General features: G+C 44.2%; 1 protein-coding gene and 1 long non-coding RNA gene across 50 annotated transcripts in view; one reads left to right on the plus strand and one right to left on the minus strand.

The window, feature by feature from the left end:
- The window catches only part of sugct (succinyl-CoA:glutarate-CoA transferase), a 53,885-nt gene that overhangs the window by 18,132 nt on the left and 22,102 nt on the right, over window positions 1-13,651 (plus strand). For 13 of the 49 annotated variants that reach the window (XR_007938286.1, XR_007938291.1, XR_007938248.1 and 10 more), the window contains exons 1-4: window positions 8,577-10,977; window positions 11,149-12,142; window positions 12,302-12,399; window positions 13,195-13,297. Coding sequence is in view for 1 of the 49 variants with exons in the window: in XM_022218692.2 (XP_022074384.2) it covers window positions 346-441; window positions 12,071-12,142; window positions 12,302-12,399; window positions 13,195-13,297 (369 nt within the window). In the remaining 48 variants the exon portion in view is untranslated. Of the gene's footprint in view, window positions 1-345; window positions 442-8,576; window positions 10,978-11,015; window positions 11,073-11,148; window positions 12,143-12,301; window positions 12,400-13,194; window positions 13,298-13,651 lie in introns of those variants that run through there. The other 36 variants (XR_007938251.1, XR_007938252.1, XR_007938250.1 and 33 more) reach the window with 36 other exon arrangements.
- Window positions 7,945-9,101, minus strand: LOC127531285 (uncharacterized). The gene is made up of 3 exons (XR_007938296.1): window positions 9,002-9,101; window positions 8,335-8,667; window positions 7,945-8,001 (listed from the first exon to the last, which is right to left on the minus strand). It is a non-coding gene; the product is annotated as an uncharacterized LOC127531285 (long non-coding RNA).

A 13,651-nucleotide genomic window follows, 5' to 3' on the forward strand; every position in this document is an offset into this window, starting at 1 on the left:
TGTGACACCAAACGACCAGAAAAATATGTAAAACATCCAAACTGTAACAGCAAACAACTAGAAAAAGATGTAAAACAACCAAACTGTGGCACCAAACAACTAGAAAAAAACGACAAAAGTGTGATAAAACAGCCACCAACAGTTTAAGCCTTGGTCCTGCTGGTCCTAGCTGCAGTCAGTGGGTATTTGCTGCCCTGAGCGTCTCTCTGCAGGCACTCCGATGCTGAACGGTTTGACTTTTTCCATCCGGCTGTGGGGCTGCAGGTGATCCGGGTCGGAGGGAACCCTTCAGCTGGAATCGACCTCCAGCAGCTCAGATTTAACGCCTCCTCTCTCCTCTCTCAGGTTTCCTGCCTCAGCCACATCGCTGCCAACTACCTGAACGCTGGGAAGGAGGCGAGGCGCTGGGGGACGGCCCATGAGAGCATCGTACCTTACCAGGTAACACCTTCTACCTCCAGCAGCTCACTCCTGGCTCACAGTTACACTTCTCAATCTGAACACAAACAGAATGAAGGAGAGGAAACTCAGACAGCAGGACTCAGAATGACACAAAGAGACAAAAAATGGCACGGAAAGATGTACAAATGACACAATGAGACAGAAAAATCACACAAGAAAGCATGAAGACTGACACTAAATATGCTAAAATAACACAAAAATGACATATGTATGAAAACAGACATGAGAGATGCAAAAATGACACAAAAATGACAAAAAAGACCTAAAACAACCTCAGAATTAAAGTTGTATGTTGCCATGCTTCACATCATGATGCTGCCTCCACCGTGCTTCATCATGATGCTGCCACCACCGTGCTTCACATCATGATGCTGCCTCCACCGTGCTTCACATTATGATGATGCCTCCACCGTGCTTCACATCATGATGCTGCCTCCACCGTGCTTCACATTATGATGATGCCTCCACCGTGCTTCACATCATGATGCTGCCTCCACCGTGCTTCACATCATGATGATGCCTCCACCGTGCTTCACATCATGATGCTGCCTCCACCGTGCTTCATCATGATGATGCTGCCACCACCGTGCTTCACATCATGATGCTGCCACCACCGTGCTTCACATTATGATGCTGCCTCCACCGTGCTTCACATTATGATGATGCCTCCACCGTGCTTCACATTATGATGATGCCTCCACCGTGCTTCACATCATGATGCTGCCTCCACCGTGCTTCACATCATGATGATGCCTCCACCGTGCTTCACATCATGATGCTGCCTCCACCGTGCTTCACATCATGATGCTGCCTCCACCGTGCTTCATCATGATGATGCTGCCACCACCGTGCTTCACATCATGATGCTGCCTCCACCGTGCTTCACATCATGATGCTGCCTCCACCGTGCTTCACATTATGATGATGCCTCCACCGTGCTTCACATCATGATGCTGCCTCCACCGTGCTTCACATCATGATGCTGCCTCCACCGTGCTTCACATCATGATGCTGCCTCCACCGTGCTTCATCATGATGATGCTGCCACCACCGTGCTTCACATCATGATGCTGCCACCACCGTGCTTCACATTATGATGATGCCTCCACCGTGCTTCACATCATGATGCTGCCTCCACCGTGCTTCACATTATGATGATGCCTCCACCGTGCTTCACATCATGATGCTGCCTCCACCGTGCTTCACATTATGATGCTGCCACCACCGTGCTTCACATCATGATGCTGCCTCCACCGTGCTTCACATTATGATGATGCCTCCACCGTGCTTCACGTCATGATGCTGCCTCCACCGTGCTTCATCATGATGATGCTGCCACCACCGTGCTTCACATCATGATGCTGCCACCACCGTGCTTCACATTATGATGATGCCTCCACCGTGCTTCACATCATGATGCTGCCTCCACCGTGCTTCACATTATGATGATGCCTCCACCGTGCTTCACATCATGATGCTGCCTCCACCGTGCTTCATCATGATGATGCTGCCACCACCGTGCTTCACATCATGATGCTGCCACCACCGTGCTTCACATTATGATGATGCCTCCACCGTGCTTCACATCATGATGCTGCCTCCACCGTGCTTCACATTATGATGATGCCTCCACCGTGCTTCACATCATGATGCTGCCTCCACCGTGCTTCACATTATGATGCTGCCACCACCGTGCTTCACATCATGATGCTGCCTCCACCGTGCTTCATCATGATGCTGCCTCCACCGTGCTTCACATTATGATGATGCCTCCACCGTGCTTCACATTATGATGATGCCTCCACCGTGCTTCACATCATGATGCTGCCTCCACCGTGCTTCACATTATGATGCTGCCACCACCGTGCTTCACATCATGATGCTGCCTCCACCGTGCTTCACATTATGATGATGCCTCCACCGTGCTTCACGTCATGATGCTGCCTCCACCGTGCTTCACATCATGACGCTGCCTCCACCGTGCTTCACATCATGACGCTGCCTCCACCGTGCTTCACATCATGACGCTGCCACCACCGTGCTTCACATTATGATGATGCCTCCACCGTGCTTCACATCATGATGCTGCCTCCACCGTGCTTCACATTATGATGATGCCTCCACCGTGCTTCACATTATGATGCTGCCTCCACCGTGCTTCATCATGATGCTGCCACCACCGTGCTTCACATCATGATGCTGCCTCCACCGTGCTTCACATTATGATGATGCCTCCACCGTGCTTCATCATGATGCTGCCTCCACCGTGCTTCACGTCATGATGCTGCCTCCACCGTGCTTCACATCATGACGCTGCCTCCACCGTGCTTCACATCATGACGCTGCCTCCACCGTGCTTCACATTATGATGATGCCTCCACCGTGCTTCATCATGATGCTGCCACCACCGTGCTTCACATCATGATGCTGCCTCCACCGTGCTTCATCATGACGCTGCCTCCACCGTGCTTCATCATGATGCTGCCTCCACCGTGCTTCACATCATGACGCTGCCTCCACCGTGCTTCACATCATGACGCTGCCTCCACCGTGCTTCACATCATGACGCTGCCTCCACCGTGCTTCATCATGATGCTGCCTCCACCGTGCTTCACATTATGATGATGCCTCCACCGTGCTTCACATTATGATGATGCCTCCACCGTGCTTCACATCATGATGCTGCCTCCACCGTGCTTCACATCATGATACTGCCTCCACCGTGCTTCACATCATGACGCTGCCTCCACCGTGCTTCACATCATGACGCTGCCTCCACCGTGCTTCACATCATGACGCTGCCTCCACCATGCTTCATCATGATGCTGCCTCCACCGTGCTTCACATCATGACGCTGCCTCCACCGTGCTTCACATCATGACGCTGCCTCCACCGTGCTTCACATCATGACGCTGCCTCCACCGTGCTTCACATCATGACGCTGCCTCCACCGTGCTTCACATCATGACGCTGCCTCCAGCGTGCTTCACATTATGATGATGCCTCCACCGTGCTTCATCATGATGCTGCCACCACCGTGCTTCACATCATGATGCTGCCTCCACCGTGCTTCATCATGACGCTGCCTCCACCGTGCTTCACATCATGACGCTGCCTCCACCGTGCTTCACATCATGACGCTGCCTCCACCGTGCTTCATCATGATGCTGCCTCCACCGTGCTTCACATTATGATGATGCCTCCACCGTGCTTCACATTATGATGATGCCTCCACCGTGCTTCACATCATGATATTGCCTCCACCGTGCTTCACATCATGACGCTGCCTCCACCGTGCTTCACATCATGACGCTGCCTCCACCGTGCTTCATCATGATGCTGCCTCCACCGTGCTTCACATCATGACGCTGCCTCCACCGTGCTTCATCATGATGCTGCCTCCACCGTGCTTCACATTATGATGATGCCGCTACCGTGCTTCATCATGATGCTGCCTCCACCATGCTTCACATCATGATGCTGCTACAGTCCTAGAGAATCAGAATGAGGAGGAAGAATTGGGCTTTTTTTTTTTTACAGATATTTGGAGCATTTTTGCAGAATAAAGTGATTTAGATGAAATATTCAGAGTTGAAGGTCAGATTAGGTAAATTTCTCTTGCTTTCTGCCACCTTTTTAAGGCTTTAGGATGAATGGTGTGATACGGAGAAGCGAGGCCAGCGCTGAGGGTTGTGTGTCTGCTTCACATTACTGAGCCTCGGGGAGAAGTTTCTGTTCTTCTGGAGGTTCATGACTCCCATTAAAGCATCAAACGGCAGATAAACTGGTGTGTCTGTCCTTCCGCTGGGTTCTTGCGGTCGTCGTCTCCCACCAGCCTCAGCTTTATTGTGCGACGTTCGGATCTAATCCCCGTGTGAACGTCCTGACCGCGACGCCTCCTCCCCCCGGACATGAAAGCCGAGGGACGGGTTCGCGGGAGATCACGGCAGTCCAAACAACAGAATTATTGGTGTTGCGGTTGCGGCTTCGCGAGGAACACATTAGAGCTGAAGAAGCCGTCCGTCCGCCGCTTTTCAAGTTCACATCTGATTACGAGCCGGCCGACTCAAACTGAGACATCCAGCGAGTCAAAGAAGAGACATGAGGGCAGGCTGGGAGGAAGGGTTGAAGAGGAAGAGTGAGTCTGTCTGCAGGACGGATGGATCTGGAGATAAGAAACGTTCCACAGCCGCCTTCATAAGAACCTTCTGCTGCAGACCATACACACAGTTCCAGGCACTGGCCATTCCAACGTTCATGTGGTTGTGTTCTACTTTCAGCTGTTGTATAACTTTTGTTGTCATTTTGCAACTTTGCACCATATTTTGGTTGTTTTGGAACCTTATCTGTTGGTTTTTGTAGTAATTTTGCATAACGTTTCAGTTGTTTTACATCTTTTTGTGGTAATTTTATACTTTAATGGGTGTTGAACAAGTTTTGTTATCGTTTTGTGTCTTTTTGTGCCAGTTTTACATCGCATTTTAGTTGTGTTGGAACTTTTCCTGGTTGTCTTGGAAACTTTTTGGGATCATGTTCAATCTTTTAGTTGTTGTTTTCTAACTTTTTGTGGTTATTTTACATCTTTCTGTGGTGGTTTCTCGATTGTTCTGTTGGTTTTCAACATTTTGTGGTTGTTTTGCATCTTTTATGACACATTTTGATTGTTTCTGGGACTTTTTGATGTTGACTCTGAACTTTTTGTGTGATCATGATCAATCTTTTAGCTGTTGTTTTGAACTTATTGTAGTTGTTTTGCTAGTTTTGGTTGTGTTGGAGCTTTTCTTGGATGGTTTGTAACTTTTTGTGATCATTTTACATCATGTTGTGATTGTTTTACATCTTTTTGAGTTGTTTTTTTGCCTCACACTTTAGTTATTTTATCTCTTTTTTTGGTTGTTTTCTACTTTTCAGGGGTAGTTGTCATTTTGTACCTTTTTCTGCCAATTTTATGTCACATTTTGGTTGTTGTGGAACTTTTCCTGGTTGTTTTGTGACACTAAAAATATATAAACTTGAGTACAGTGGTATCGACTGATGGTAGATGTGGACAGATGTGAACAGTGTAGATGGCCGGTGGTTTATAATGAAAGCAAAGATAACATAGCTTAAATCTGACACAGAGCCGGTTCTAGAGAGGGTTCCACCTCAGCAGCAGCCGTGTAGCTCCTCTGTACTACCGAATAAATGTCTCTGTGCGATCAACGCCAGCTGGACGGGAGGTGGAACCTTCTGCTGCAGATGAAACATGAGTTCTGTGATTCGTCCGGTTCCCAGACTGTAAATTCCTGGTGCTGATGTTGAAATGAAGACATGAAGACATTAGAGAAACTGATGAGCTGTGGCCCAGATTCAGAAAAAAAGAGAAAACGGCATTTTGCGTGCAACAAGCGAAGCAAAGAAAATGATGCTTGTGATGAACATTCCCTCAGAGCGACTGGATCTCGGATAAGTTAGTTTTACTTCCTGTTTTTACTGGAGGATCACTGATGTGAAGCGTTTCCCTCAGCTGACCTTCAGGTAGACGCTGGACTTACCAGACAGGACTGGATAGATGTTAGCAGAGGAGACAGAAGGTTTAGTTTTAGGGTTAGAGTGGAAACATCTCATCAGCATCTGCATTATTCACTTCAGATCTTTGATCTTTGAGAGTTTGCAGACGGACGTCCCAACGAACCTCAACAGAAGACTTCTAGAAACCAGACAGAAAGACCTGATAATGACGGTAGAATCTGTTCTGATGAGCAGCTTTATGTTGTTTCACCAATGAAACTGGGATAGAACATGTTCTTTAAGTCTCCAGTCAAACATCATGAACAGAAAGACAACATTCCCATCTTCGTTTATTCTGGAGGCTTCAGTGAAAATCAACTGGACTTCTCCTGGAGGTTCTTGAAGACGTTTCACCTCTGACCCATCATGGATGGATCATGTGTTTATGTGGTGTTCTTGTGTGTTTCTCTGATTGTTTCGATCATTTCTACCTTTTTGTGATGATTATGTGTCTTTTATTGTCCATTTTCTGTCTCTTTCTGCTCTTTATTTGTGCTTTTGTCCTCATTTTCATTCTTTTCGTGGTGATTTTGTGGGTTTTATGTTTGTTTTGTTGGTTTTTGTGGTGCGTTTCTGTCTCTTTGTGCTGATTTTGTGTCTTTTATTGTCCATTTTCCATCTCTTTGTGCTCTTCATTGGTATTTTTGTGATTGTTTTGTGTTTTTTTTCAATCATTTTAGTCTTTTCGTTTTGTGTCTTTATGGTAAATTTTTGTCTATTGTGGTTGTGTTTGTGTCATTGAGATGATTTTGTGTCTTTTTGTGATGATTTTCTGTCTTGTACATTCTGCATTCTTGTTATTGTACGTTTTTGTCTCTTTGTGATTGTTTTTTTGTTTTTGAGCTTTTTGCTGTTGTTTTGCAGTCACTTTCTATCTTTCAGTGGTTGTTTTGTGTCTCTTTGTGATGGTTTTGTGTCCCTTTGTGGACATTTTCCGTGGCTTTGTGGTAAATTTTGATCTATAGTGACTGTTTTTGTGTCATTGAGATGATTTTCTGTCTCTTTGTGCTGATTTTGAGTCTTTTATTCTATGTTTTCTGTCTCTTTGTTCTTGTTTTGTGGTTGTTTAATGTTGCTTTGTGGGAATTTTTTGTCTTTTTGTGTTTGTTTTGATCATTTCTACCTTTTCGTGGTAGTTTTGTGTCCTTTATTGTGCATTTTCTGTCTCTATTTTCTTTTTATGTTGTTCTGCTGTTTTATGGTTGTTCTGTGTTTCTGTAGATGATTTTAATCTTTCTGTTTTCATGTTGTGTCTTCTGTGGTGACTTTGTATGTTGTTGTGGACATTTTCTGTCTTTTTGGTGTTGTTTTGATAGTTTCTACATTTTTGTGGTCAGTTTTTGTCTTTTTCGTGGTGATTTTGTGTGACGTGGTTGTTTATGGTTTTTTTGGTGATTCTGTGTCTTTTCGTGCAGTTTTGTATCTTTTTGTGGTTGTTTTGTTTGTGTTTGTGTTCAGTTCCGTGTCTTTGTGGTGATTTTGTCTGTGTATATTTTGTGTTTTTGAGGATTGCCTTGATCATTTCTACCTTTTTGTGGTCATTTTGGGTGACATTGTGGGTGTTTTGTGGTAATTTTGTGGTGGTTTTATGTGTATTGGGGGTCTATTTCTGTCTTTTTGTGGTTGTTTTGTGTGTTTTTATGGTCTGTTTCTGACCTACAGTGGTTGTTTGGTGTCTTTGAGATGATTTTCTGTCTTTTCGTGGTGATTTTATGTGTTTTTGTGGTTGTTTTGTGGTAATTTTGTGGTTGTTTTATGTGTTTTTGGGGTCAGTTTCTGTCTTTTTGTGGTTGTTTTGTGTGTTTTTATGGTCCGTTTCTGACCTACAGTGGTTGTTTGGTGTCTTTGAGATGATTTTCTGTCTTTTCGTGGTGATTTTATGTGTTTTTGTGGTTGTTTTGTGGTGATTTTGTGGTTGTTTTATGTGTTTTGGGGTCAGTTTCTGTCTTTTTGTGGTTGTTTTGTGTGTTTTTATGGTCTGTTTCTGACCTACAGTGGTTGTTTGGTGTCTTTGAGATCATTTTCTGTCTTTTCGTGGTGATTTTATGTGTTTTTGTGGTTGTTTTGTGGTGATTTTGTGGTTGTTTTATGTGTTTTGGGGTCAGTTTCTGTCTTTTTGTGGTTGTTTTGTGTGTTTTTATGGTCTGTTTCTGACCTACAGTGGTTGTTTGGTGTCTTTGAGATGATTTTCTGTCTTTTCGTGGTGATTTTATGTGTTTTTGTGGTTGTTTTGTGGTGATTTTGTGGTTGTTTTATGTGTTTTTGGGGTCAGTTTCTGTCTTTTTGTGGTTGTTTTGTGTGTTTTTATGGTCCGTTTCTGACCTACAGTGGTTGTTTGGTGTCTTTGAGATGATTTTCTGTCTTTTCGTGGTGATTTTATGTGTTTTTGTGGTTGTTTTGTGGTGATTTTGTGGTTGTTTTATGTGTTTTGGGGTCAGTTTCTGTCTTTTTGTGGTTGTTTTGTGTGTTTTTATGGTCTGTTTCTGACCTACAGTGGTTGTTTGGTGTCTTTGAGATGATTTTCTGTCTTTTCGTGGTGATTTTATGTGTTTTTGTGGTTGTTTTGTGGTGATTTTGTGGTTGTTTTATGTGTTTTTGGGGTCAGTTTCTGTCTTTTTGTGGTTGTTTTGTGTGTTTTTATGGTCTGTTTCTGACCTACAGTGGTTGTTTGGTGTCTTTGAGATGATTTTCTGTCTTTTCGTGGTGATTTTATGTGTTTTTGTGGTTGTTTTGTGGTGATTTTGTGGTTGTTTTATGTGTTTTTGGGGTCAGTTTCTGTCTTTTTGTGGTTGTTTTGTGTGTTTTTATGGTCTGTTTCTGACCTACAGTGGTTGTTTGGTGTCTTTGAGATGATTTTCTGTCTTTTCGTGGTGATTTTATGTGTTTTTGTGGTTGTTTTGTGGTAATTTTGTGGTTGTTTTATGTGTTTTTGGGGTCAGTTTCTGTCTTTTTGTGGTTGTTTTGTGTGTTTTTATGGTCTGTTTCTGACCTACAGTGGTTGTTTGGTGTCTTTGAGATCATTTTCTGTCTTTTCAGCGGTGATTTTGTGTGTTTTTGTGGTTGCTTTGTGGTGATTTTGTGGTTGTTTTATGTGTTTTTGGGGTCAGTTTCTGTCTTTTTGTGGTTGTTTTGTGTGTTTTTATGGTCTGTTTCTGACCTACAGTGGTTGTTTGGTGTCTTTGAGATCATTTTCTGTCTTTTCAGCGGTGATTTTGTGTGTTTTTGTGGTTGTTTTGTGGTAATTTTGTGGTTGTTTTATGTGTTTTTGGGGTCAGTTTCTGTCTTTTTGTGGTTGTTTTGTGTGTTTTTATGGTCTGTTTCTGACCTACAGTGGTTGTTTGGTGTCTTTGAGATCATTTTCTGTCTTTTCAGCGGTGATTTTGTGTGTTTTTGTGGACATTGTCTGTCTTTTTGGGATTACTTTGATAATTTCTACCTTTATTTGATGATTTTGTGTTTTTCATTGTATGTTTTCCAACTCTTTGTGCTCTTTGTCTGTATTTTGTGGTTGTTTTGTGTTTCTTTCGATCATTTTAGTCTTTTCGTTGTCGTTTTGTGTGTTTTTGTTAAGTGTTTGACGTGTTTGTTGCTGTCCTCCGTCCCTTTACTGCTCAGACTAGCGTCTCACATGGACATGGTTTCCCTGCTGAGGAAACCTGTCAGTGAACGTCTTCATCCTGGAAACGTGGAGGTCAGCTGTGATTTACGGCCAGCAGGGGGCAGACGCCGCCCTGCTGCGACCCGACAGCCCCACGACCGCTGAACGTCCCGTCGTAGTCCCCGTGTGGACTGCTTTACCCACAAGTCCCTGGGGTGGGGATGAAAGCGAGGCGGCGGTGGCAGCAGTGTGACTGAAGGGTTAGCGGTCTGGATGTGGTCGCTGCCGAGGCTCCGCTCTGGGACGACGACAGCCGGCCTTTCATGTGGCGAAGAGTTTTTATTACAGCCGATAGCGAGAGAGAGAAGAGGAGAAACACGCTGAAGGAGAAGAGGCGGCTTCCTCGGGTTTCAGGTTATTAAACGTGCTTTAAAGCTCATGTGGGACTGTGATTTAATTAGAGTAAATTTCATATCTACCTGCTGGGGAGGATCAACTTAATCATCCAGTCCCCAAAGTCAACAAAGTCGGCCTCTCCACTTCCTGACACGACTTCTAAAAGTCAAACTCAGTCAGATTCCATCCAGAAGGAGAGGTCCACTTCTCAGCAAATGTCCACAAAATGTCAGAGAGATGAAGAGCAGGAGACGTTCTGCTGCCTCGCTTTTCTTCACCGTGCTTCATTAAAGTCCTGCAGCTGAATGAAGGAGAAAGAAGTCAGATATGTCTTCTGTCAGTAGGACTCAGAATGACACAAAAATGACACGCAAAGTACAAAAACTGACACCGGCTTTCAGTTTTCGTACTTTGCATGCTAAGATGACAAAAAATTAACACACAAAATGTTAAAATGATGTGAAAAAGACCCAAAACTGACAGTAGAGATGTTAAAATAACACAAAAATGACACAAAAAGTATGAAAACTGACACTGAAGATGCTAAAACTACACAAAAATAACACACAAGATGCTAAAATGACACAAAAGGTCTAATGTTGTGAACCAGGTCTAGGGTTGTGAACTAGGTCTAATGTTGTGAACCAGATCTACGGTTGTGAACCAGGTCTAATGTTGTGAACCAGGTCTAGGGTTGTGAACCAGATCTACGATTGTGAACCAGGTCTAATGTTGTGAACCAGGTCTAATGTTGTGAACCAGGTCTAATGTTGTGAACCAGGTCTAGGGTTGTGAACCAGGTCTAGGGTTGTGAACCAGGTCTAATGTTGTGAACCAGGTCTAATGTTGTGAACCAGGTCTAATGTTGTGAACCAGGTCTAGGGTTGTGAACCAGGTCTAATGTTGTGAACCAGGTCTAATGTTGTGAACCAGGTCTAGGGTTGTGAACCAGGTCTAGGGTTGTGAACCAGGTCTACCGTTGTGAACCAGATCTAATGTTGTGAACCAGGTCTAGGGTTGTGAACCAGATCTACGGTTGTGAACCAGATCTAATGTTGTGAACCAGGTCTAATGTTGTGAACCAGGTCTAGGGTTGTGAACCAGATCTACGATTGTGAACCAGGTCTAATGTTGTGAACCAGGTCTAATGTTGTGAACCAGGTCTAATGTTGTGAACCAGGTCTAGGGTTGTGAACCAGGTCTAATGTTGTGAACCAGGTCTAGGGTTGTGAACCAGGTCTAATGTTGTGAACCAGGTCTAGGGTTGTGAACCAGGTCTAATGTTGTGAACCAGGTCTAATGTTGTGAACCAAATCTACGGTTGTGAACCAGATCTACGGTTGTGAACCAGATCTACCGTTGTGAACCAGATCTAATGTTGTGAACCAGGTCTAATGTTGTGAACCAGGTCTAGGGTTGTGAACCAGGTCTAATGTTGTGAACCAGATCTACGGTTGTGAACCAGATCTACCGTTGTGAACCAGATCTACGGTTGTGAACCCGGTCTAATGTTGTGAACCAGGTCTAGGGTTGTGAACCAGGTCTAATGTTGTGAACCCGGTCTAGGGTTGTGAACCAGGTCTAATGTTGTGAACCAGGTCTAGGGTTGTGAACCAGGTCTAATGTTGTGAACCAGGTCTACGGTTGTGAACCAGGTCTAATGTTGTGAACCAGGTCTAGGGTTGTGAACCAGGTCTAATGTTGTGAACCAGATCTACGGTTGTGAACCAGATCTACGGTTGTGAACCAGGTCTAATGTTGTGAACCAGGTCTAGGGTTGTGAACCAGGTCTAATGTTGTGAACCCGGTCTAGGGTTGTGAACCAGGTCTAATGTTGTGAACCAGGTCTACGGTTGTGAACCAGGTCTAATGTTGTGAACCAGGTCTAGGGTTGTGAACCAGGTCTAATGTTGTGAACCAGGTCTACGGTTGTGAACCAGGTCTAATGTTGTGAACCAGGTCTAGGGTTGTGAACCAGGTCTAATGTTGTGAACCAGGTCTACGGTTGTGACTACGGTTGTGAACCAGGTCTAGGGTGTGTTTGACGTTTTCTTTCTGTTTCAGGGCTTCAGGACCAAAGACGGATACATCGTTGTTGCAGCCGGAAACGACAAGCAGTTTGTTAAAATGTGTCAGGTGATGTTAGCCTCCCTTCACTTGTTTGCTCTCCTCTGTTTACATTTTGTTTGTTTTGTGTCTCTTTGTGATGGTTTTGTGTCTCTGTTCTTGTTTTGTGTCTCTTTGTGATGGTTTTGTGTCTCTTTGTGCTGACTTTGTGTCTCTGTCTGTGTGCAGGTTCTGGAGCTGGTGGAGCTCACAGAGGAGCCAAAATACAAAACCAACAACCTGAGAGTCCAAAACCGTCAGGAGCTGCTGCAGACGCTGTCAGAGAGGTACGAAGATCCACGATTTACTGACCAGCAGCACAGAGAGGCATCGACTGGACCAGAAATAGATCCTCATCAGTCAGCTGGGAACTGCTAGCGTTAGCTCGTTGTTGTGAAGATGTCTGCCAGCATTAGCTCGCTGCCGTAAAGATGTTTGCTAGCATTATCTTGCTGTTGTAAAGATGTCTGCTAGCTTTAGCTCGCTGTCGTAAAGATGTCGCTAGCTTTAGCTCGCTGTCGAAAAGATGTCGCTAGCTTTAGCTCGCTGTCGTAAAGATGTCGTTAGCGTTGGCTCGCTGTCGTACAGATGTCTGCTAGCGTTCGCGTGTTATATAAAGATGTCTGCTAGCGTTAGCTTGCTGTCGTGAACATGTCTGCTAGCGTTAGCACATTGTTGTAAAGATGTCTGCTAGCTTTAATGCGCTGTCGTGAACATTTCTGCTAGCGTTAGCGCGTTGTTGTAAAGATGTCTGCTAGCGTTAATGCGCTGTCGTGAACATGTCTGCTAGCGTTAGCATGTTGCTGTAAAGATGTCTGCTAGTGTTAGCTCACTGTCGTAAAGATATCTGCTAGCGTTAGCTCGCTGTCGTATAAAATGTCCAAAATAACTGAAAGCTGCCTACAGATCCATAAATATGACTCCTAAAACGTCCAGCTGTGTGACGTTGGTTCAGTTTAAATCTGAATCCTGCTTTAATGGTTCAGTTTATTAAAGTTTATTATTTTATAGAATCACAGAGACTCAGAAACACGACGTGCCAACAGTTAAATGTAAATCCAGACATTTCTGATTGATTCCAGGCTGCTGCAGGAGAACACAGCTGATTGGCTGAGGAGGTTCCAGGGGTCAGGTGTTCCGGTTGGACCAATCAACAGCATCCAGGAAGTGTTCGCCGAGCCGCAGGTCAGTTACTTCCTGTCAGACAGGAAATGTGTTGAAACGTCTGGAAGGTTTGATTTAAATGTTGCAGAAACAAACACTAAACGCTGAAGAGACGAGAAGCTTCTCACCTGGTTTTACATCTTTATATGGTTATTTTATAAATTGTTATGATTGTTTTAGGTCTTTTTATGATCATTTTGGAAAATTTTATGATATTTTTAAGGTAGTTTTATAAATTTTATGCTCATTTTCCGTCTTTTTATGATCATTTTATGCTCATTTTCCATCATTTTATGGTTGTTTATCATAGTTTTCTGGTGGTTTTAAGGTTGTTTTATATCATTTTATGGTCGTTTTACGTAATTTTACATCGTT

The sequence above is a fragment of the Acanthochromis polyacanthus genome, chromosome 20, assembly GCF_021347895.1.
Source record: "Acanthochromis polyacanthus isolate Apoly-LR-REF ecotype Palm Island chromosome 20, KAUST_Apoly_ChrSc, whole genome shotgun sequence".
Lineage (NCBI taxonomy): Eukaryota > Metazoa > Chordata > Actinopteri > Pomacentridae > Acanthochromis > Acanthochromis polyacanthus.